At 37.5% G+C, this 24,176-nt stretch overlaps 2 protein-coding genes across 2 annotated transcripts; both read left to right on the plus strand.

Annotated features, from left to right (window-relative positions):
* The first annotated feature begins 2,247 nt into the window (after positions 1 to 2,247).
* LOC123659015 (immediate early response 3-interacting protein 1) lies at positions 2,248 to 3,404 on the plus strand. Its single transcript, XM_045594297.1, has 3 exons — positions 2,248 to 2,472; positions 2,605 to 2,706; positions 3,254 to 3,404. The coding sequence occupies exons 1-3, from the start codon at positions 2,385 to 2,387 to the stop codon at positions 3,307 to 3,309; spliced, it is 246 nt and encodes an 81-aa protein (XP_045450253.1). The 5' UTR covers positions 2,248 to 2,384; the 3' UTR covers positions 3,310 to 3,404.
* Positions 3,405 to 7,251: 3,847 nt separating this feature from the next.
* Positions 7,252 to 23,680, plus strand: LOC123659207 (zinc finger RNA-binding protein). The gene is given in 19 exon segments (XM_045594459.1): positions 7,252 to 7,362; positions 7,551 to 7,690; positions 10,874 to 11,043; positions 12,398 to 12,509; positions 13,905 to 13,998; positions 14,271 to 14,644; positions 15,124 to 15,413; positions 15,787 to 15,924; positions 15,995 to 16,069; positions 16,268 to 16,456; positions 17,041 to 17,126; positions 17,843 to 18,065; positions 18,190 to 18,313; positions 19,003 to 19,097; positions 19,935 to 20,030; positions 20,836 to 20,988; positions 21,369 to 21,464; positions 21,956 to 22,064; positions 22,746 to 23,680. Coding segments are annotated over 19 exon segments (2,658 nt in total). The 5' UTR covers positions 7,252 to 7,309; the 3' UTR covers positions 22,787 to 23,680.
* The last annotated feature ends 496 nt before the right edge of the window (positions 23,681 to 24,176 follow it).

Here is a 24,176-nt window from a genome sequence, read left to right on the forward strand (position 1 = left end):
AAACAGCCCCGATCACTATTAGTGGCAGACGGGCGGTTTATTATGAGTGGATCAAAGTCAGATAGCAAACTAGATAACAACTAACAATACTGCAATTTAAAAGCAAAGCAATAAACTTAACATACCCAACATTATAAAAATTGAAGTAAAAAATAAATGCAAAACCTAACTATATAAATAAAACCATTATCGGGTACACAATACATTACAAATTAATGACAAAAGACAAATCACAAAAAACAACGGGAGAAAAATCACACGTAGCATATTTTATAATAATGGTCTTTGATCTTCGACTATATTCGAAGATATCCTCAGCTAATAATATTTTACACTTAAGTTCAAAAATATACACAAAAATAGATAATAATAATTTTTTTCACTGAAAAATATAGAACAACTAGCTGACCCGGCAATCGTTGTCTTGCCGCTAAACGCTATTAAAAATAGGGGTTAATGGTTAGAGGGTTGAAAATTTAGGGTTGTATGTATATTTTAATGTTGTATCATAAAAAATAGAAATTAAAAATTTTGTCTAAAAAATAAAAAAAAAATTAGGGGTGGACTACCCCTAACATTTAGGGGGATGAAAAATAGATGTTGGCCGATTCTCATAGATACCGGATAAGCACAAAAAATTTCATCAAAATCGGTCAAGCCGTTTCGGAGGAGTATGGCAACGAAAACTGTGACACGAGAATTTTATATATTAGATAACAATTAAATACAATAATATTACTGGAACGTCACTAACACGTGAATAGAGTAAACAAAAATTGTATAAATTGACAAAAGCAAATGTAAAAAAAAAACAATCGGAAATGTCATCAAACCAACTTACATATAGTACGAAACAACTGCATTTAACTGTTGTAATTTTACTCAAAGAGTATGATTATAACTTCCTTCATATGATTTTACTTTCATTAGAAATTTCAAACAGATTTCAAAGAGAGTGTAATTTTGACCCACGGAAGCAAAAGTTCCGTGTTTTGACCAAATATTGACATTGAATTCCCAGTGTTGCAAAAGTTTAAAATAAAAAATCGGTATATTTGCCTCCGAAAAATCGGTAGAAATCGGTAGATTTTTACTCGGAGTAAAACAAAAGTATTTTAAGTCAATAATGCGTTCATTTATTCAAATTTGTTCCGTTAAATTAAATCAAATTCTTTATTTGCATGAATATAGTTAATACATAAGGTGTTATTAGTTACAATGTCTCATATAATCTAGCTTAAACGGCGTGCAAATTTTTGTTCCATTTATAATTATAATTATTTTACATTACAGAAAAAGAAAGTACTCAAAAGCAATACGTTTTATCACTAAGAAACATTAATTATAGAAGTAGTCCATACAAGCATCATAAATACAAACAAATCAAAGATAATAATTGCATAATTTCATTCTTCGCAGCAACTGCTAAATTGCTAATAATGAAACAGATTATTAGTATTCCCGACTTCCCGTGGGTGCGATAGAATAGCACGTTGCCGCGAAAGAAGTATGAATTAGCGATGAATTCGCTTAACACTTCACAAATTTTCGCAACTACATTTAATTTGTTAAATGTGAATTGAATCTTCCCATGTCAATAATGAATCCGAATACTAATCCTAATCCATCGAAATATCCAAAAATAATCTATCACTAGTCCTATACCTAATTCAACAAACAAACCCGAAGAAAGTTATCTTCAGGGATTTTCCCTTGTATACTCACCAGACAATAATAAACTCTATTATATCACGTGTTAGTACAATTTGTTTTAACACACCGCGGATTTGAACGGTCATATTCGACGTGGTGGGAAGAATTTCGGGAAGTCCCCGTGCATTGATTTTGTGTTACCTTTTTCTTTTAGTGTTACCGTATTAAGAATATTATTTTACCTTTTTTTTTAGAAAATTATTTTACATTAGTTGAAAATTCAAAAATTCGGTAGATAGCACTGCTAAATCGGTATATCGGTAGATAAGGGCCAAAATCGGTAGATCTACCGATAAATCGGTAGCTTTTGCAACGCTGTGAATTCCTCTACACTCCATAGACATTGTATGTACAGATTATATTGAATAGATCATGTTAATAGCTTTTTAGCTGCCAAATTATCAAAACATTAGTAAATGGAAACTAATAGGTATTTATTTCAAAATTTTTGAAAACTATTATATCATAAAATATTAAAAAATAATGTAATAGTAATATTTTATTTTGAAACTTATTAATTTATATTTTATAGCAAGTATCCAATAAAATGACAACTTTGCGAAGATTTCGTGTTTATCAAACTGTCAGATTCTAGAATCAAAACTTGATCAAAACAATCTTAATTTTTATATGTATTTCTAAGTTTAATGAACAAACATTAAACTACAATAATGCTCACGTTGTGGAACCTATTCGAAGCTTCTTTGCTGTGCCTAAATGCTGTCTGCGTACTCCATGAAGAAAGATTTATGCAAAAGAGTAAGCAAATTATAACCTAATTTTTTTAAACTATGTTACTAAGTATTTATTTAATATAGTGTTAAGAATGTGTTTAAGATATATTTGTGAATGCAATTTTTCTAGTTTATCTTGATTTTTTTGTTTTTACAGTGGGATGGGGTGCTAATAACCGAAATCAAGGGTTTGAAGACCAATCATCAATAAAATTCCAAATTTTAAACTTAGTTAGATCAATAAGGACAGTGACAAGAAGTAAGTAATGTTATAATTTATATAAAAGATCGTAATACCAATGTCGGATTTTTAAATATGCTATAATAGGTATATAGATTTAAAGCATATTTTGTACTAGTTTCTTACACCATTATAAAACAATATCATATTATGAATAGAAACTTTTTTTATCAAAATGGCCAGACATATTCAAAATTTGTTAAAATTAAATTAAAAACATGAATAAATGCTTCAAACTCTATGACACCCAGTAGGATTTTTTTTTTGTCAGAAACACACAATACACTAGTTTAAACGCCCATACCACGACAAACATCTATATGGCCAAAACAAATTTTTGTCATATGTGGAGATCAAACCTGCGACCACTAGCGTAACAGCCAGTGCTATGACTGCTGCGCAAATGTGGAGTTAAACAATTGTGTTGAAGTTAATTTCTAACAAACATAAATATATAAATATACATATAATATGTATGAAAAATTGTTTCTGTATGCTCTACGAGTTCATAATTTAAATATATTTTTCATGTATTGTATTTCTAACCAATTTATTTTTGTTTCAGTTCCACTCATTATACTGAATATTTTAACAATAATATTTAAATTATTATTAGGGTAACAGAGTCTTTATAACACATGAAGCTATCCATATGATAAAGTGTAAGATGTGAAGGAACTTACTTTTAATTTGTTTATAAAAGAATTTGTCAACATCACTGGTATTTTATTTACTTAATCCCTTTCATACAACAAACCGTCTCATGCTACATCTATCTATGTCTATCTGTTCAAAATGAACTCAACAACTACCAAACGGATGTTCACGCAGTATTTACTAATCAACAGTATGATTCATGGCATAAGTTGGTGGTAATATAGATAATATTAAAAAATATATTTTTAAGAAAACGATGTGACATGTAAATAATGTAAGATTAAGCTATATATAGGTATAGTATTATAAGTAAATAATAATAATAATACAAAAAAAAAAAGTGTACCATACATTAGATTAAGAACCGGTCGGTGGACTCACGTCTCTTTTGGAGACATTAAAAACATAGTCTAACTTGAACAGCGATGTTGCTGAGTAACGCCTACCTTGAAATAGAAAAAAAAAATAAAAATTGCATGTTTTTAGAATAAATAATTGTGTTTGCTCGCAAACGAAAAAAAACCGACTTCAATTACATCGACGAGTAATACAACGTAGATCGACGAAAAAATACTCAAGTAACTGCGCGTTATCAAAGATTACTCAAAAAGTAGTTATCAGATCTCAATGAAATTTATATGTGACCACATGACAAACATCAGCTTTCGATTAAATTAAAAATTATTAAAATCGGTACACCCAGTAAAAAGTTATTGCGGATTTTCAAGAAGTTCCCTCGATTTCTCTGGGATCCCATCATCAGATCCTGGTTTCCTTATCATGGTACTAAACTAAGGATATCTTCTTTCCAACAAAAAAAGAATTATCAAAATCGGTACACCCAGTAAAAAGTTATTGCGGATTTTCAAGAATTTCCATTAATTTCTCTGGGATCCTATCATCAGATCCTGGTTTCCTTATCATGATACCAAACTAGGGATATCTCCTTTCCAACAAAAAAAGAATTATCAAAATCGGTACATCCAGTAGAAAGTTATGCGGTATAATACAACGTAGGCCGACGAAAAAAGCGTCAAGTAAAAACGCATTATTAGATATAGCTCGAAAAGTAGTTGTTAGATCTCAAATAAATTTAAACGGGACCAATTGGCACACACCACCTTTCGATTAAAAGAAAATTTGTCGAAATCGCTTCACCCAGTCAAAAGTTCTGATGTAACATACATAAAAAAAAAAAATACAGTCGAATTGAGAACCTCTTCCTTTTTTGGAAGTCGGTTAAAAAGGACATGGGTTCATATGCCCGTGGATGTATATCACTTGTAAAAAAAAAAGGTATGATTCATGGCAAAGGTACCTTTTGTGGAAATCTGTTGCAATGTGATGATTATTGTGGGGATTATCCTCTTATAGTTTTGCAAATCAAGTTCACAATGGTAAATATTTAGAATCTTTAAAAAATCGTCACATACTATTTTTAATACTAATCAATTTAATTACATTAATGACCTAAAATATTCCATGCACATTGTGAAACTCCTATATGCTGTACATTTTAAATGAATCTAAGGAGTTTTCGTAGAATGAAAAAAATGCGCGCAAAAACAAATCAACTGCAAGCTTCAAACTGATGACACTTCATGGTTGATGCCATCATTCCCACAGCACCATACCCCTTGCTTTTGCTAACTCTGTTATATACTAACTGGATAATTAATGGTACCGTCTAAGCATCGTTCGAACTACTTACTACCTACCTTATACATGACATACAATATCACGAATCAGTGGCGTAGCGAGAGGGTGCATCATGTCCCGGGCGCTACTTACAAAGGGGTGCCAAATGGTCTAAAAAACTTAAAGTTGCTGTACATATTATATGGTTTTCGAATGAGGGGGAGACGCTAAAAATGTTTTGTGATCGCTACGCCACTGTCACAATTTTTTTTTTTATGTCACTACGTCGGCGAACAAGCGTACGGCTCACCTGATAGTAAGCGATTACCGTTGCTTATAGACACCTGCAACACCAGAAGCATCGCAAGCGCGTTGCCGACCCAATCCCCCCAGGAGCTCTGGTCACTTTACTCACCAACAGGCACCAACAGAAACACAATACTGCTTGAAAACAGTATTATTTAGCTGTGATCTTCTGTAAGGTCGAGGTACTACCCCAGTCGGGCTGCTCCATATTTTGAGCAGGAAATTCCTGCTGTGCTCTACCTCAGTTAAATACCTTTAAAATATAAAATGGGAGACCATTAATATAAATTAAAAATAGCACACGAAATCGCCGTGGAGCAGCGTGTTGGAGTAAGCTCGGATCCTTCTCCTACATGGGGAAGGAGACCTGTGCCCAGCAGTGGAATGTTATAGGCTGAATCAAGTCACAAATAGCAGATGACCTAGAATGAATTCCTGTATACTTAACAACTATTTTTAGAAGATGTTTCCGTTTATTTAGACATGCTGAATTTTTAAGCTACTAAGATATTAAGCGATAAGTTTATGAGCTTTTCCATTAGCAACATAAAACGTGAGCTTACACAATAGGCTTTTATTCTCATAAATCATAGAACACACCAAAACATACCTGCAAGGCATATATACATATTTGAAAAGTGCCACGTTAACATAATATATTATTTTCGACCTATATTCAAATCATAAAAGTAAAAAATAAATTGGTTTATTTTACTTTTTACAACATTTTATCGTGGACAATAGGATTGAAATAAAAGTGAAATCATTTTTGTAATCCTTTGTGAAACTGAAAAAATTTACTAAGTATATTTAAAATAATAGAAAGAATAAAACCCGCTATAATAGTAAAGGTTAAATGCAGAACGACATTTATATTTTCACTCATATTAAATCTGAAAATATTTTACTCGCGATATTACATTCAATCATCATCATCATTACAGCCTATCACAGTCCACTGCTGGACATAGGCCTCCATAAGTTTACGCCAAAAATAGCGTGAACTCATGTGTTTTGCCCATAGTCACCACGCTGGGCAGGCGGGTTGGTGACCGCAGTGCTGGCTTTGTCGCACCGAAGACGCTGCTGCCCGTCTTCGGCCTGTGTATTTCAAAGCTAGCAGTTGGATGGTTATCCCGCCACCGGTCGGCTTTTTAAGTTCCAATGTGGTAGTGGAACTGTGTTATCCCTTAGTCGCCTCTTACGACACCCACGGGAAGAGAGGGGGTGGCTAAATTCTTTAGTACCGTAGCCACACAGTACATTCAATAATAGAATAAAATAATTTTTAAACTTATACTAGCTAATTTCGTGTAGGTAGTTAAGTACTAACTACTGTAAGGTTATAGGTTGTTATAACTACTTTGATTTTTTTCTATACACTGAATCGTTTTAATTTAAAATAGTTTAACCTCTATCTACCTCTAGTTTTTAATAGTGAAATAAGTGCAAGTATAATAAGTGCTTATATATATATACAAATTATTTATATTTTGGATATATTTTAATTATTTTTTGTTTGCAATTTGGCATTGCATTGTACAACTTTATATTAGCTGTGCCCACGACCTCGTCCACGTGGGATAGTGACTGGACAGCCAACAGTATTTTTTGGATATATATATTTTGGTTTATTTTGAATCACAAGCACCGTCGTTTGGGTATTTATATCTTCTACGTAATTCTTTAAATTGGCATAGCTTTTTTACTTATCAACCGATTAAGATGACGACAAACACTAAATATTAAGTGAAGTTGCCACAATATATTAGTGAAAATCGCATCTAAATCGGATAAGCCGTTTCTGAGATTACCGTGCACAAACATATTACATTTTTATTATATGTATTGATAATATTGAACGCATCTGCAGAAGGAATTCCGTTTCCGTTTTAATTTTTGTCTATGATATTTGGCCGCCCTCGGCCATGTTTTTTCTATCAAAGACAAAACGCCGGTCTTTTATTTCTCGTTTTCCGCTCAGAAGTGTGTGAATAGTTTGAACGCGGAAAATTGGTAAATGATGGCAGCAAATAATTACTTTGGGTTTACCCATGGTGGGACCCAATATGGGTGAGTTGCTTGTAATAAAATTTTAACAAAATAAAGATACGTTGAAGTTTTTCCCCAACATTAATCGAATGTAGACTTGTGCTCGCATTTCTATGTAATCAAAATGGCGTCTGGTCTGTATTGATCGTAGTTTTATGCTAAAAAAATTGTGTTATTTGGTGATTGAAACGTTTGTGGTGGTGTTTTAGCGCGGCAACAGCCAGCGCGGCTTACGGCGGCCAAACGGGGTACGCCGTGGCACCGGCTGCGACCGCCGCGACGTACGGGACCCAACGTGCCGCAGCAACAGGATACGATACTGCGTATCAGGCGGCAGCGGCCACACAAGGTATGAATAATCCTTATTATACTGAAATTTTAACTCGTATGATAGTGAATATTAATAAGCCTGGCATATATTTGGAATGGAAGTTATCAAAAAATACATGGTGTCTAACCTGTACCAAATAATATTATGCGAAACTTCAGACATGCAAAGTTCTTTTCTTATTCTGAAGGTTTTATTTACATATGATCAACCTTTTTTATGAAGTTTGCATTAGATGTCATGAATTTTAATTTTTTTTCTTGTGAAATAATATGTAATCTTAATTCAATATTATTATAATCATAAAATTAAATAAACATGAATAATATAACTAACCAATATATATTATTTATATTTATTTACAAACAAAAAATGATCTTTAATGATTACATACTGTTTTGACAGTTAAGTTTAACAAGCCGAATTCTTTAACTATGGTTACAATATTTTACAAAAAAATCCTAAGTAATTAGTAATATTTTCTATGTCGTCATATTTATTCCCATAATGTTTGAGTTTTTTTTCCTTCCATTCAAATGTTAGGTTGGGGAAAAGTTTCTTTGTATTTTATTAGAAATTCAAATTATAATGTATATGTACCATTTTGTATGTACCGTGCTGTGTGGCTACGGCACTAAAGAATTTAGCCACCCCCTCTCTTCCCGTGGGTGTCGTAAGAGGCGACTAAGGGATAACAAGGTTCCACAACCACCTTGGAACTTAAGAAGCCGACCGATGGCGGGATAACCATCCAACTGCTGGCTTTGAAATACACAGGCCGAAGACGGGCAGCAGCGTCTTCGGTGCGACAAAGCCAGTAAGTACTGCGGTCACCAACCCGCCTGCCCAGCGTGGTGACTATGGGCAAAACACTTGAGTTCACGTTATTTTTGGCGTAAACTTGTGGAGGCCTATGTCCAGCAGTGGACTGTATAGGCTGTAATGAAATGACCATTTTGTTTGATTACTTGCTGCCATCTCTTAGGTACTGACATACTGTTGCTGTAAAAGTTTTGGGACTTCTCATTAAAAAACTACCACAACTACTTTTTTCAGTCCTCTCTTGATGTTAACTTTACACTACCTAAAGAATTCTGAAGAGACTGGAACAGATGGAAATCTGAAGGTACAAGGTGGGGCTATATGGTGGATCCGTTAAGACTTCCCAGTCAGACTCTATTTTTGTTGAGTCGCTAAAGACATGTGGTCGGGTGTTTTTATGATGAAAGACCACATCTTTTCTGTTGGGTCAATTCTGGCTGCTCAATTTCGTCTTTGAATTTCATCAGCTGTTGACAGTAGAAATGCGAATGTATGGTTTTGCCTGGCAGTAAAAGCTCATAATGAATGATGCCTCTCCAATCCCACCTTAAACTCAACATCACCTTATTGCGTGTGTCAACCTGGGTTTCGCAATAGTCTGCGCAGCTTGACCAACCTTTGATTTGGATCTGTTTTGCACTTTCTTATTGTAGGTGATACACTTATCTTCACCAGTGATCAATCTCTTCTAAAATGTTCGATATCATTATGTATTAAGAGAGAATCACAAATGAGTATGAACTACTGTTCATTAGGTTTTTTTCAGTGAGTTCTTCTTACAATTGGACTCCTAAAAGAATTGCCAAAGTCAGAGTGTTTCCCCTCAATTACCAGTGAGTTCATGCGGCACCCATATATTCAGTTTTTTTTTGTATAGCCAGGCCTTTTCAAATGGGTCAAAACTGTTTTATGGTCAATTCTCAGATTTTCAGCTATATCTTAACTACTCGAATATCGATCTAGCTCCACATTTTCAAAAATGTCGTGACATTTATCTGTAATTTGCCGACCAGAGCGAAATCCATCTTTGACATTAAAGTTTCCTCACTGAAATCGCTTAATTTTGTGTGACTTGTGCAATTTTGTGCTTCTCTTACTGAAACTGTACTAGGTCAATAAATGTCACAATTTTTTTCAAGAAATGCCACATTTGCAGCTTCTTTAAAGTGAAACAGTACCTGGGTGACCAATAGACTCGTTTAATAGTATTAGATTAAAATGTACTGAATTCTTCATAGGATTCACCCATTTTGGCAAACAGAAAATGAAATGTGGCGGGAAATTGGCTTTTACTTCTTAATTTCGTTTTTAAAATGTCATCTTTTCATGGTATCAAAACCAGCCAGCTAGAAACAATTCAAGCAAATCAATCCAATGCTAAGTTCGTCTCTCCCCGCCCTGTTAACTATCTTGTGTTACCTTACGTTTAACTGATCAGTGTGACCCCCTTACTTACATATTTACAACTCAACTTTGTTCTGCCTCTAATGAATTTATTATCTTTTTGAAATACATCATAGAAATAAAAACGTTTTGCCTAATTGGTCTGAATGTTTGTTTGTAGTAATCATGTAGATACCACATACCATACTGATTAGATAAAAAGATTCTTTTAGTGTTACACTGTATATATCTAGCAAGTTCATATTGTTCCACAATAAGCCTTAAGGTGGGTTTCCAATGACACAGAACTCTATGCTTATTATTCAATGGATAAATTTATTGATATATTATTCTTTTTCAACATTGATTTCCCCTGTATTTATGAGATATTTTTATTTGCAAAAATGAAAAAAGCTGCAGTTTATTAATTCAGGTGAAACAGCTCCTAATGGTCTAGTTTACGTCCTGCTGTTTAAGTCTAATCGTAACTTATTTGCAGGATAAACTGTATCCACAACTCGTGACCTTAGGGATTCTTAGTAAATTATGCAGCATGGTATTGGCTAATGCACTTTTGATCAGAGAATTTTCAAAATGAAAATTAAATTTGCATTCATTTCACTTATTATAAGTATCAGGCAACTTGTGTACTATTCTTCTTTGCAACTATATTGTTGGTACAACTTAGCTCCTATGAGTAGGGTCTGTGTATGTATTTGATAATCACTCTGGTTTAGTGATATTAAAGATTATCTTCACATTTCTCGAGCTCTACTGCAGAAATATGTTCTAAATGGCATATATAATAGCATTAAAAATGAATCAACTCGTCTATTTCCTTTGTGAATTGTGCAGAAGTCAAATAGAAATTAGTATTTTCAATACAAAAGCAAAAATAAATAAAATGTAAAGTGTTTAATACTTATTCAATATCAGTATGTAAGTATGTACATGAGCTCGAGGGTACAGTAGAAGGTCGCTAATTTCCGTACGCCGCAGCGGCGCACGCGCACGCGCACGCGGCGGCAGCGGCCGCGTCGGCGTACGACGCCAGCAAGAGCGCGTACTACCAGCAGGCGGCGGCCGCCTACCCCGCCGCGCCGCCGCAGCAGCCCGCCTACGACGCGGCCGCCAAGCCCGCCTACTCCACGCCCGCCACCTACGCGCAGGTACGGTCACTGGCGTTTACGGCTACTTCAATTTGTTGCTAAACTACATTTTTTTTTTAATGTCACTAGGGCGGCAAACAAGCGTACCGCTTACCTGATGGTAAGCGATTATCGTAGCTTATAGACACCTGCAACACCAGAAGCATCGCAAGCGTGTTGCCGACCCAATCCCCAATCCCCCCGGGAGCTCTGGTCACCTTACTCACCAACAGGAACACAATACTGCTTGAAAACATTAGTATTTTGCTGTGATCTTCGGGCTGCTCCATATTTTGAGCAGGAAATTCCTGCTGTGCCCTACCTCAGTTAAAACATTACAACACAACAACACAAAATATATATGTATATACATACACATATACAAACACATTATATCACTTTCACATTACTCTATTTACTTTATTATAGCTATTAAAACAATAAATAATTAAGAGTTATCAGTGATTTGATTGACTAACAAATAAATGTCATACCTGTTATTGTAATTATCTTTGAATGATTTCAATTTTTTTTTTTTTTTTTTTTTTTCTAGTGATAATGACCGTTGCTTATTTACTGGCTCACTCTGCTAGTCATTTAAAGCTGTTTTAATCAAATATTTATTTGTGGTTTTATGAACTGACGCTATAATGTTCATATAAATTCCACAAGACTGTACCATCAGTACAATTGATTGAAAAAAAAAAATGAGCTGCTTGAAAATTAAAATGTATATTAATTTAAAATTACATTATTAGATTACATGAAATAAGTTTTGTAATATTGTTTCACCAAAATGGATCTGTAAATGACCATTTTTTTTTGACATGGCTAGTGGGATACATATTAATAAGTTCAATAAATTTGATTAATTTATTTAGCAGTCTCAACATTACCTTGACAACAACAGTTATACAGTTAAATGTTTTAATTGTGATTGTGGACTTTGAGATTTAGTGACTGTGCTAAAATCTAAAATTACTTTTTTCAAGTTGGCTTCAAATGTTTTTTTTTTATACAACTAGGTCGGCAAACAAACATACGGCTCTCCTGATGGTAAGCGATTACCGTAGCTTATAGACGTCGGCAACACCAGAAGCATCGTAAGCGCGTTGCCAAACTTACCCCCAATTACCCCCACTCCACCTTTTCGGAGCTCTGGTCACCTTACTCACCAACAGGAACATAACACCGTTTACAAGCATTATTTAGCTGTGATCTTCTGTAAGGTCGAGGTACTTCTTTAGAAATTGGTAATTTCGCAAACGATATAAGATTAGTAATGAATTGCGAAAGTACCACCGACCGGGAAGGTAGACCGTGCGGAAGGCCAGCTCGTAGACAAATGACGACCTCTAAGCAGACCGTGGGGCAGGGCGCGCGCGGCTCGGGCGGCGCCAAGGCGGCGTACGGCGGCGTGTACAGCGCGCCCGCGCCCGCCGCCTCCTACCCCTCGCAGCCCTACGCCGCGCCCGCGCCCGCCAAGCGTGAGTGTCGCGGGACTGGCCGGAACACAACCCGCGATGTGTTCCGAACTTGTTGTTTCTTTATTATATATTCGACTGCCATTCAAAGCAATATATTCTGCAAGAAGCTTCACTGCCACTCTTTTAAAAAACTGTGTTGTAAAGTTGTCGTTGAATTTATTATCAATTAATTTATCCAATTATCAGTCATTGTTATTGTCTGCTTGAACATATAAAAAATAACAATAAAGCCTAAAAATTAAAAATTCTGTGATAAATAAAAATACCATTTGGCATGTATAATAATAATTGTAGAAGAAATGTAATGGTTGTAATGTTGTGGTGGCAATGTAATTGCTAATATTCCTAATCACGACAGAACTGTCTCATGTCAACAAATCAAAAATCAGTCGTTTCCACATGACGAAATGAACACTATTTGCTAATTGTTGTAATGATAGTCTTTTGCAACTAGATTTTTAAACCTTTATCCATTGAAAAATATTAGTAATTTGACAGACCTCGTATAAAGACATCGATGTAAATATGTGCTACCGCTTAAGTACTTTCTGCATAAATACGAATAAAATATACTAATAGGAGACTACTATTAGTATACTGGCAATTTGTCAGTCGAAAATAAACATATGAGGAAGTACTTAAAAAATCTTTAATTTTACAGATTGTATTGCTTATTATTTATTAGTATGCTTAATATGAATATTAAAGAAAATATGAACTTTTTTTAGGATAATAACTACTAGTTAGGTATATTAATTTAATTTTAAACCAGTTTAATTTTTGATTTGTCTAATTAATGATTTATTTAAGGATGAATTTTGTTTGGCTATACATTTATGATTTTTAAACATAAAAGTTCATATTTTGTTGTCTACATTCTCTTATATAATTATTTATACTGTATTATTTATTAAATTCGGAATATGAATATAATTACCGCTTTTCTATGCGCTGTCCTATACCCAAAGGTTGTCTGGAAGAAATCGCTCTTTTAGCGATAAGACCGCCTTTGTACATCTTCCTCTAATTATACTACTTTTGTTTGTATATTTTAATGGTGTGCAATAAAGAATATTATTATTATTATTATTATTAATTATAACTTAAAAGTGATATTAGATTCAGTCATTTTAGTTTATTATCGAATAATAAAAATTTAATGCACTAAAAATGTATATCGATATAATAATTTATATTCATATTCCTATAGTAGTATTATTAGTGTATAGAATATAATTACTATACAGCCATACGCGATTTCGCCCTATAAATATAAATTATTAAAAAAAGATCTAGTATCAAAGTGCATTATTAAGAAATAGTATATAGCTTGAGTAAAGAGTTGATTAATCGAATAATATAAGATTTAGAGGCGATCGCGCTATGTTGTTGTAGAGACGGCTAACAGGGGCACCTCTGCTTATGATACAGCTCTCTACAACGCGGCGACCATGTATGTGGCGCAGCAGAACAAGACGGGCGGCGGCGGGTGAGTTGCACGTACTATTATACTTTAGTTTGTCAGTATTAGGAATGTTTCATTATAAAAATCATAACCGTAATTGTGTGGAAAAAATAAATCATAATTTTCTTTGATAAATCAGTTATAATATAGTAACCAATAACGAGTGATCTAAATCGATTTCTCAGTCGGTATTAGTTTAAAAATAGAACATCGATAAGTAAATAGTAAATAGTCAGTCGACACGCGAGTCGGTGTTCGACGGTTGAAGTGGTGACTTAACGTAGCGGCGGTCGCAGCGGCTGGAAGAACTACAACAAGGGCGGCGCGGGCGCGGCGCTGGGCCGGCGGCCCAAGCCGCCGCCCAAGGCGCAGCAGCTGCACTACTGCGACGTGTGCCGCATCTCGTGCGCCGGCCCGCAGACCTACAAGGAGCACCTGGAGGGGCAGAAGCACAAGAAGAAGGAGGCGGCCGTGAAGCTGGCGGGCAGCGGCGGCGGCGCGCGCGCGGCCGGCGCGTCGGCGCTGCGCTGCGAGCTGTGCGACGTCACGTGCACCGGCGCCGACGCCTACGCGGCGCACGTGCGCGGCATCAAGCACCAGAAGGTGGTCAAGCTGCACACCATGCTGGGCAAGCCCATCCCCTCCACCGAGCCCACCAAGCTGCAGCCCGGTGAGTGCCCCCGCTGACCCCCGCTGGCCACAGTATCATATCTGTATATCGCGGTACATCGCGCGAGGCGACGGTCGGCTGTTGTGATTTTGCAGAGTCAAATTTTCTCATCGCATCTCTTTAGAGCACTAGTGTACAGATATGGAGTGTGCGTTGCGTGGGCCTTTTTTATAAATTGGTGTATCCGTTTTTTTTTTTTTTTCTTGCTATCGTGTTATTGTAAATATCAATGTACCCATCATGCTTTAAATGTTTAGAAAGCCATTGACAGAAATTAAATGCTTTTTAAAACAACGTTAACATAAAGAAAGCGTAAAATTACGAAAACAAAAAAATAACGTCGAGTTTTCCCTGGAAATCAAAATCAAATAAAGGAAATTATAAAAAGGGCCTATAATCAAAAAGAAATAAACGAAAGGTATAAATAAAAGTAAAAGAAAAATAGTTGAGAGAAAATTTGACTTTTCCAAATCCGCTAGCCAAAAAGACCGTCGCCGGGGCGCCAAAGATCGCCTTCGTGGCGTCCGGGGGCCTCAGCACAGTCTCGAGCGGCGACCTCCCGCCAGGCGACAAGGAGGAGGAGCGGGAGAGCGACGACGCCGAGCCCGAGGTGCAGCCCGTGGGGCAGGACTACATCGAGGAGATCCGCGGCGACGACGGCAAGGCGCTGTCCTTTAACTGCAAGCTGTGCGACTGCAAGTTCAACGACCCCAACGCCAAGGAGATGCACATGAAGGGCCGCCGCCACCGCCTGCAGTACAAGAAGAAGGTATGCGCACCGCGACCTTCCTAATGTTATGCTAAGTTTTTTCATTTTTCCTTCATTTTGATTACGAATTTTCGGTTTATTATATAGACACAGAGATATGCACAGATTTTAATGTTATTAAAAAAAAAAAAAAAACTAATGAACGGAAGACACGACTGACTAACGCATACTTTGACGTGTAATAGAAATAGATACACTATCCAATGATTACTTAGTAAAAGGTTTGAGATCCTTGTAGAGCCTGGTGGCTTAAAGTCGCCAAGAGTTCCGAGGGTTAAATGATTAAAAAATTAAATGAGAATATCCATTCATATTAATCGATTGATATTTATGTAAATACGTTACTATGTATGTGAATAATGGTCTTACTCAGGTTCAACCAGACCTGGAAGTGAAAGTGAAACCGTCCATGCACCAGCGTAAGCTGGCGGAGGCAAAGGCACAACGCATGCTAGTACGTGACGAGCTGTGGGCACGGAGAAGGATGCACGATGTTCGTATTATTTAAACTGTCAAAAAATCTATTAGAATAATTTAGAGTTTTTGCAAATAATAAACGCCTATGTATTCTTCCTCGAAAGGGAGCCGAAGAAGACGAACGAGTGTACTGGGAGGGTGCAGACTGGTGGCGCGGACCGCACCACCATCACCACCATGTACGTTCAATCAATTACACATGTCCAACGATTATTCTGGTTGTGTGAAAATTACAATCAATAAAAATAAGACTTAACAATTTGATGGAAATTAAATAAGGCTTTAATAGCAAATAACACGTAGTCGTCTGTTCCTATGGTAATTAACTTAATGCTGATGGCTAGCAATATATGTTAATGTAAGATACACTGTCGCAGGGCATGGGCATGGGCTATGGTCCTGTGGGACGCCGGCCTGAGACGTCGGACGACCGGCATGTACTCGCTAAGCACGTGGATATCTACCCTACGGAGCAGCAGCTACAAGAAATTCAGCGTGTCGTCTCTCACACCGAGAAGGCGCTCAAATCGCTCTCCGACGCACTCGCCGACAACGTCAAACCCAAGGTCAGTTTTCGCGTTTAGCAGCTATAGGATCCTTTAATTACTTGAGGTTCGAAAGAGAAAGGAGTCTGGAAAAAAACAAAAAGAGGTGGGGAAGCGCGGCTTCTAAACTAAATAATTGTGTTTGCTGGCCAACGAAAAAAGAAAAAACTACTTCAATTACATCGACAATACATCGTAAATACAACGTAGGTAGACGAAAAAATAGTCAAGTAAATACGCATTATCAAAGATTACTCCAAAAGCTGAAATCAGATCTCGATGAAGTTTAAATGTGACCACATGATAAACATTGGCTTTCGATTAAATTAAGAATCATCAAAATCGGTACACCCAGTAAAAAGTTATGCGGATTTTCGAGGGTTTCCTTCGATTTCTCTGGGATCCAATCATCAGATCCTGGTTTCCTTATCATGGTACCACACTTAAGATATCTCCTTTTCAACAAAAAAAGAACTATCTAAACGACGACTACGTCACTGGGGTAGGGTTAAAACGTTAAAAACATCGTGTGATTAGTGGACGACCCCTGTAAATTTTAGTGTACCAAGAGTACTCAGCAATAATGTGTATGTTACGCTTAGCAGGGACAACCAGCGAAACCACCGGCGAAACCCGATGAGAAGAAAGAGGAAAAACCTGAGGGAAAGGAGGATGGCCGCGACAACCAATTGTAAGTTAATTTTTTTTTAAACTATAGCTCTCTGAATCAAAGCTTTATATACTTTTTTAATTATTAGGAGATTTCATCTATCGTTCAAATTTGATCCTTTTTTCCTTCACATACCTTCAAAAAGTACTTTTTGCATTAGACTTGAGGCAAAAAGTGTACCGACCCCGTCGTTTCAAGCACACGCTTATTTATGGACCCTAAAAGTGCTGTTCTAAAACTAATATATTCTTTTTTTTAACTAAATGGAGACAACGACAACAGATGTGGAACAAAGAGACTTTGTATATAGTATTTTGTGTGTGGTAGTGAGACAAACATTTGTGCTTGATAACCCACTTAAATAATTTTGTCTCACTCTGGTTTTTTTATAAACCTTGTATTTTGAGGGGTGGAATGTGGTGGGTGGATACATTAAAAAGCATGCAAATCGTCTGGACAGCGTTTTGAATTCTGCTCACTACAACAATAACACTTATGCTATAAGCTAATGCATATGTACTATGCATCAATTTTTTTTATAATATTCTCAGTCATCTGTTCCTAAGGTAAGCATCTTCATGCTTATTATATATATATATAAATACAAAAATCACACCCAGATTCAGGCGGGGATCTAAGCCACGATCTGCAGAGCAGAAAGCAGGGCTAATACAAAGAGTGCCAACGGGCAAGTCGATTGTCGAATCTGCGTTATGCACAACGCTTCCCGCCGGCAGGTTCTCGTTCGTGGGCGAGGGCGAGGCGGCGGGCGGCTCGCCGGCGCGCGGGCCGGCGGCGCGCGCGCTCAAGGGCGTGATGCGCGTGGGGCTGCTGGCCAAGGGGCTGCTGCTGCGCGGCGACCGCGACGTGCGCCTCGTGGTGCTGTGCCACGACCGCCCCACCGTCACGCTGCTCAAGCGCGTGGCCGCCGACCTGCCGCTGCACCTCGCGCGCGTCAAGGTGCGCTTACGTCGAGAAAGAACGCCCACCACTGAAATGATACAGACTGAAGCATTCAAAAAATGATACAGTTGCCCGGTCTCAACTCTGCTTAGACTAAAATATGGTCATTTCGCTTTTTCAGGGGCCAGGCGAGGAGCCCAAGTACAAGGTGGAGCTGCTGCCGGCGGAGGGCGCCGTGTCGGTGTCGGACGGGTCCGTGAACGTGCTGGTGGGGCTCACGTCGGCCGTCATGCGCGAGCCCGCCGGTGAGTGCGCCCGCCCCCGCGCCGGACGAGCGACAACTGGTTCGCTCGCGAACCGCCCGACGGTTTCCTTGTGTTCGGGCACACGACACCTTACACTCGCTACACACATGATTATACAATATTTTATTACTTTTTACACTCTGTAAATCTTCACTTCACATACACTTACTTACCTTAACTAACCCAAAGTTATTTCCTTAAAATTTGACCCGAACACTTCGAAACGTATTGCTTCTTTTCTCCCATTTAACATTAGTATATTTTACATCCAATTTATTATTTGATACCTATTGAAACCGGTTGTCGAAGTCGTCTATATCCGTAATCCCTTCCCGAACTCTCAGAACAAACTATCTCTTATAAGAAATGTAATCTATATTTTATATCTTAATTTTATGTATATTTTAATGATATCTATGGCTTTACATAAAGATAATTTGTTCAAAAGTTACCGCCCGGCGTCGCCGGGCACTGTGTCGAATGCTTATTTTTAGGTGTGAGTAGGGTAAGCGGCGAGAAGAAAAGGATTTTTGATCATCCCCCGATATATCACGTGGTCGACCTCCGCAGTGGTATATTATGTCTACCGAAGCGGAGCAAACGCGGCGTCCCGCCGGCCGCGGGGACGCGTTTGTTCCGTTTTTGTTGATGCGTTGATGGTCAAACACCCTTTGTATTGTTGTCGCTAGAGGGTGGCGACATAAAGCGAGACGACAAGGACGTGCTCCCGCGGCAGAAGTGTTTGGACGCGTTGGCCGCCCTTCGGCACGCCAAGTGGTTCCAGGTACATTCGCCCACATTACAACGTGTGCGCACTCCCCTACCGACCATCTAGCCTGCGTGTTTCTCTAATGATTTTCCGACTCTTGACATTTTTGTTAATTCTTAAAATTTTCTAAATAATCCTTGCTTTCAGCAGAGAGCGCCCTGCTCGAGCACAGCTCGACAGATTTTGATTGATTTATTTTATCTTCGAGTCGTACTCTATTGTCAGTATTTAAATTTAATGCTGCGGCTCAAATTATTTGGGAATTTATGTAAATATAAAAGATAAAAAAGAATCAACAAAATTATTGAAAAAAAAATGTAATTAAGATCGCTTCCTTTATTACGAGCGTAATTAACCGATCTGACAGAGGGAGTGCGCACGTATTTTTTAGTCACATGTTTATTTTTTATTTTATCATTCAGAGTAGCCTTTATTTTAGTTTAAAATTAACTTGCTATAACTATTCCGCTCCCTTGAACATGTGGCTACAAGTGCTGGTCGTAGGAGCGAAGCTGCGTTTCCTAGCACTCTGGTAGCCGATGAAGTCGGAGGCGTAGCTAGGATAACTAACTCGTCGGTCACAACGATAGGTTTTATTTGCATCACGTAACGCTCGAAACGTTAATGTAGCACGACGACGGGCCGAATCGGGTGGACTCGATTATCGATCGGATAAAGCCTAGGTACCGTCTGTACCGAAATGAGCAACCGTCCATTCGGTTCCACACGCCCGTCGTTAGGGCCTCACCTCGCGAGCCTAGCTACGCCCGGCGGGGAAACGCAGTTGGTCCTCACGTTGTGTATCGCGTCGCGACCGGCCGCGACCCCGAACTGACCCCCCGCTGACCGCAGGCTAGGGCGGCCAGCCTGCAGTCCTGCGTCATCATCATCCGCATCATGCGCGACCTCTGCCGCCGGATTCCCAACTGGACGCCGCTCAATCCATACGTGAGTCTTTATTATTATCATTATATTATCACGCTTAGCCTTTAATAGTCGCTCGTTTTTTGGCTTCTAAAGATGATTTTTTTACATCATTTGTATTGGGTAGTTTAAATTTAAAGACTTGAAAGTTAGAATTATTAGGTGAGTATAAAAAATGAAAAATTAAACGCAAATTTAGTTGAAATATCTGTAAATAATTATTATGGCAAAAGGACGAATCGGTATTTGGTACCTAAAAAATTTAATAACACACTATTGCTTAGAAAAATGAGTAAGTTGACTATAAACAATAAATCGAAAACTGAATTACTTACCGAGTTCGCCAAAAGAATTTATTTTAAAGTTTTTAATTTTGTGTTTGTAAGTTGAATTAAATATTCCTTCGAACTTCGTATTTCTTTATTATGTTTTTCTTAAATATAAAAATTACATATCAAAATAAAATATAGCCTATCTTTCAAGTTGGATTAAACTGCACACGGTGTGCAAATTTGATTAAAGTGAAAGTTGAAAAAACTTAAGTAGTTTAGGAGTTCATTGCGGACAAACAACGTAAACGTGACGCCTAATTTATATATATTAAGATATATAGTATCTAACCCGCCTACTCAGCGTGGTGATTATGGGCAGCACACGTGAGTTCACGCCATTTTTGGCGCGAACTTGTGGAGGCCTATGTCCAGCAGTGGACTGCAATAGGCTGAAATGATGATGATGATAGTAAAGAAAGATGAATATTGAGTAAAATGTTCGTGGAGAATGAGATAGAATTGGCGGTGGCGCGAGTGAGCGAGCGTGCGGTCCGCAGGCGATGGAGCTGCTGGTGTCGGGCGTGATGCAGTCGGCGGGCGGCGCGCTGTCGCCGGGCGAGGCGCTGCGGCGCGTCATGGAGGCCGTGGCGGGCGGCCTGCTGCTGGACCACGGGCCCGGCCTGCGCGACCCCTGCGAGAAGGAGCTCGTCGTGAGTGCTGGCCCTGGGCCCTTCGTTACTGGCCGCCCAGAGACACAAATTCGACCATTATTCTAAATTTTAATTACAGAAAACCAAAAAACTTATGAAAATAAAGAACATTTCCACCTTTTTTTTTAAATGTGTCGATTTTAAAAGTGACGTAGTACCTAGCCGTACCTACTACTGCTTTTTTTATGTATCTCTATATGATCCTATACAAAAGGACGCCTGTTTAGAAAGAAAATTGTTTAACTTTTCATGTAGAATTCGCAAAAGTTACTGTTATATAATTTAATTTTCAATTTGATTAAAATATTAAGAAATAACATTTTACAATTCAAGTATGATGTGTATATTTTAAAAGTTATTAACAATGGTGTTTTCTGCAGGATGCCCTTGGTAATTTACTGCCACAGCAACGAGAAGACTTGACAGCGTCGGCGCAACAATTCCTGAGGCAAATTGCGTTCAGACAGATACATAAGGTAAAATGTTTTATTATTGTGTACAAAATAAAATGAACCCATAATTTTTTTGTTTATTTAATCAGTAATGCGGGTATAATAATATGTTATCAAGAAAGATCCTTAAAAGACTGAAAAAAATTCTTCCATATAATTATAGGTTGACAAAATATTGCTAGTTTTACTTTCATTGATAGATTTTTGTGGCTTGGGAGTAGTTTATTACTAGTTACCACCAGACCCCGCCTACAATAAATTTTGCCCTATATTAGTAGTGTGTATATACTTAAACCTTTGAAAATCTTCAAATTACTGCTTATTTTATTTATATTATATTTATAATTTTAATTGTATATTGGTATCGATTAGATTTTAATTTCGATTTAATATAATTTGTTTGTGTAATTTATGAAACTAAATTTAATTAAAAAAATATGGACTGATGTCTGCAATAAATGACTATTATTTTTATTAATAAGAAAGTCACGTGTATAACTGTGGTGTCGCGGCAGGTGTTGGACATGGAGCCACTGCCCAAGGTGAAGCACGCGGCGGGCAGCTGGAAGTTCCCGCGCAAGCGCAGGCGCTCCAACACCGACCAGGACCCCGACACGCCCAACGGTATGACTCTGTGCTCATTACACTAGGGCTCGTCCATTAATTAGCCTCGAAAGAGAGGAGGAAGCATCCAGCAAAAATCTCGAAACATCACAAGTAGTTTGGGGGATAATGACACGTGTCAATTTTCGTTGATTGGGTGATTTTTAAACAATAAAAAAAAAAGAAAAACAACAATAACACTGGCAAACTTGTTGTCTGTCTGGAAATTTGTAATACGATGCTTAGTTTCTAAAATTTTAATTAGATTATTCCTGTAATGTTTATGCGTGATGTTTGGAAATGGGGGTGTCAAACATCACCCCTATTATCATCAATAGAGGTAGAAGGTTAAAAAGTTGCAAAAACATCACATGATTCTGGACAACACTTAACATGTTGAACGCCATGGGATCACCAGTTCGGCCACATATATGTAGCCAATGAAGCCAGCTTAAAAACACTTATTTACAAAATTGTAATGATGTTTATATTGCACTACCATACCAGTCCTTAAAGAACATGTTTATGGTGTGCTGCACCAAGGAGACAACTGTGTCCCCATGGCCCAAACAGAAATACTAAAAAATTAAGGCGGCGTTTAACGTGTTAAGAGTAAAGTATTGACATGTTCTCCACGTCTATTCATTTGATTCTGATTACACATATTTTACTATTTTTAATTATTCATTTCATTAATTTCAGGCGAAAACAAAGTAGTGAAGAAAGAAGAAAACTCTGAATAGTAAACTAAACGCCGTAAGAAGAATTAATGTATAAAATAAAACCGAGTCTACCAATCGTGTAGAATTCTTATTTAAAAAAATATTCAGAAAGCTGAAAAATGTTTCTGGAGAGTTATTTTCGATATGAAAATATACAAGAATGTGTATATTTATATCATTTTTAAGTGAGATTACATTGCAGTAATAAGTTAGCACCTCGGCCCGCCGCGAGTCGTGGACGTATATTTTGTGTACGCGTTATTTGTGTCACGCGCGCTGTTTATTATTTTTGTGACAATGATCGATCTGTCCAGAACTACACTAGTATAGTCCAGAGTTAATAGTAGTATTTTAAAAATTACCTAGAGTTAGGATATAATCTATATATTGTAATTAGTCGTACTTGTATAATTTGTAAGACGATTGACAGGGAAAGGCGCGAAGCGTTGCTTCGGCGAGGTATGGCTGGACGGTTAGATAAGGATTTTTTAAATATTTTTAGGGTCACAGTATTTGACTTTAGGATATGTAGTTCCTCTGAGCCGACCGACGCCGGCTGACGCATGTTATTTTTAGTTATTGATAATATTTTGACTGTATTAAAGTAAAATGTAAAGTCTATTTTACCTGTAGATGTGTATAGTTATTGTGAGTATCGTTTACGTGTTTGTTTATTCATACTTTGTGATTATTTTTTCTCTTTTCTCGTGATTCAAAATTAACTATCGGTGTGATGTTATAATTATTTAAAACTCAAGGTTCAAAAGTAATTAAAATGAACCTTGTGATGATAGACATAAAGAAACCATGTAAGTTTTGTCTCCGTTTCTTCCAATGGAGGAAAGGAAAATCTTTTTTGTATTTATAACGTAAACCCACTTTTGAATATTAATGTCAATAAAGAAGAAAAATTAATCATTCTTTTATTTTCCTTCACCATTATTATTACTCTCACGTTATATTTGTTATTCTGTCGCAGACATCAGAAGAATTGTGGATTTTAACCACCAAGCACTATGATTTGCACAATTCATTACAGCCTATACAGTCCACTGCTGGACATAGGCCTCCACAAGTTCACGCCAAAAATAACGTGAACTCATGTGTTTTGCCCATAGTCACCACGCTGGGCAGGCGGGTTGGTGACCGCAGTACTGGCTTTGTCGCACCGAAGACGCTGCTGCCCGTCTTCGACCTGTGTATTTCAAAGCCAGCAGTTGGATGGTTATCCCGCCACCGGTCGGCTTCTTAAGTTCCACGGTGGTTGTGGAACCTTGTTATCCCTCAGTCGCCTCTTACGACACCCACGGGAAGAGAGGGGGTGGCTAAATTCTTTAGTGCCGTAGCCACACAGCTTGACAGCACAGATTTGCACAATTAAAATTATAAAAACCGATTTTAATTTTAATTC

This window comes from Melitaea cinxia, chromosome 13 (assembly GCF_905220565.1).
Source record: "Melitaea cinxia chromosome 13, ilMelCinx1.1, whole genome shotgun sequence".
NCBI lineage: Eukaryota > Metazoa > Arthropoda > Insecta > Lepidoptera > Nymphalidae > Melitaea > Melitaea cinxia.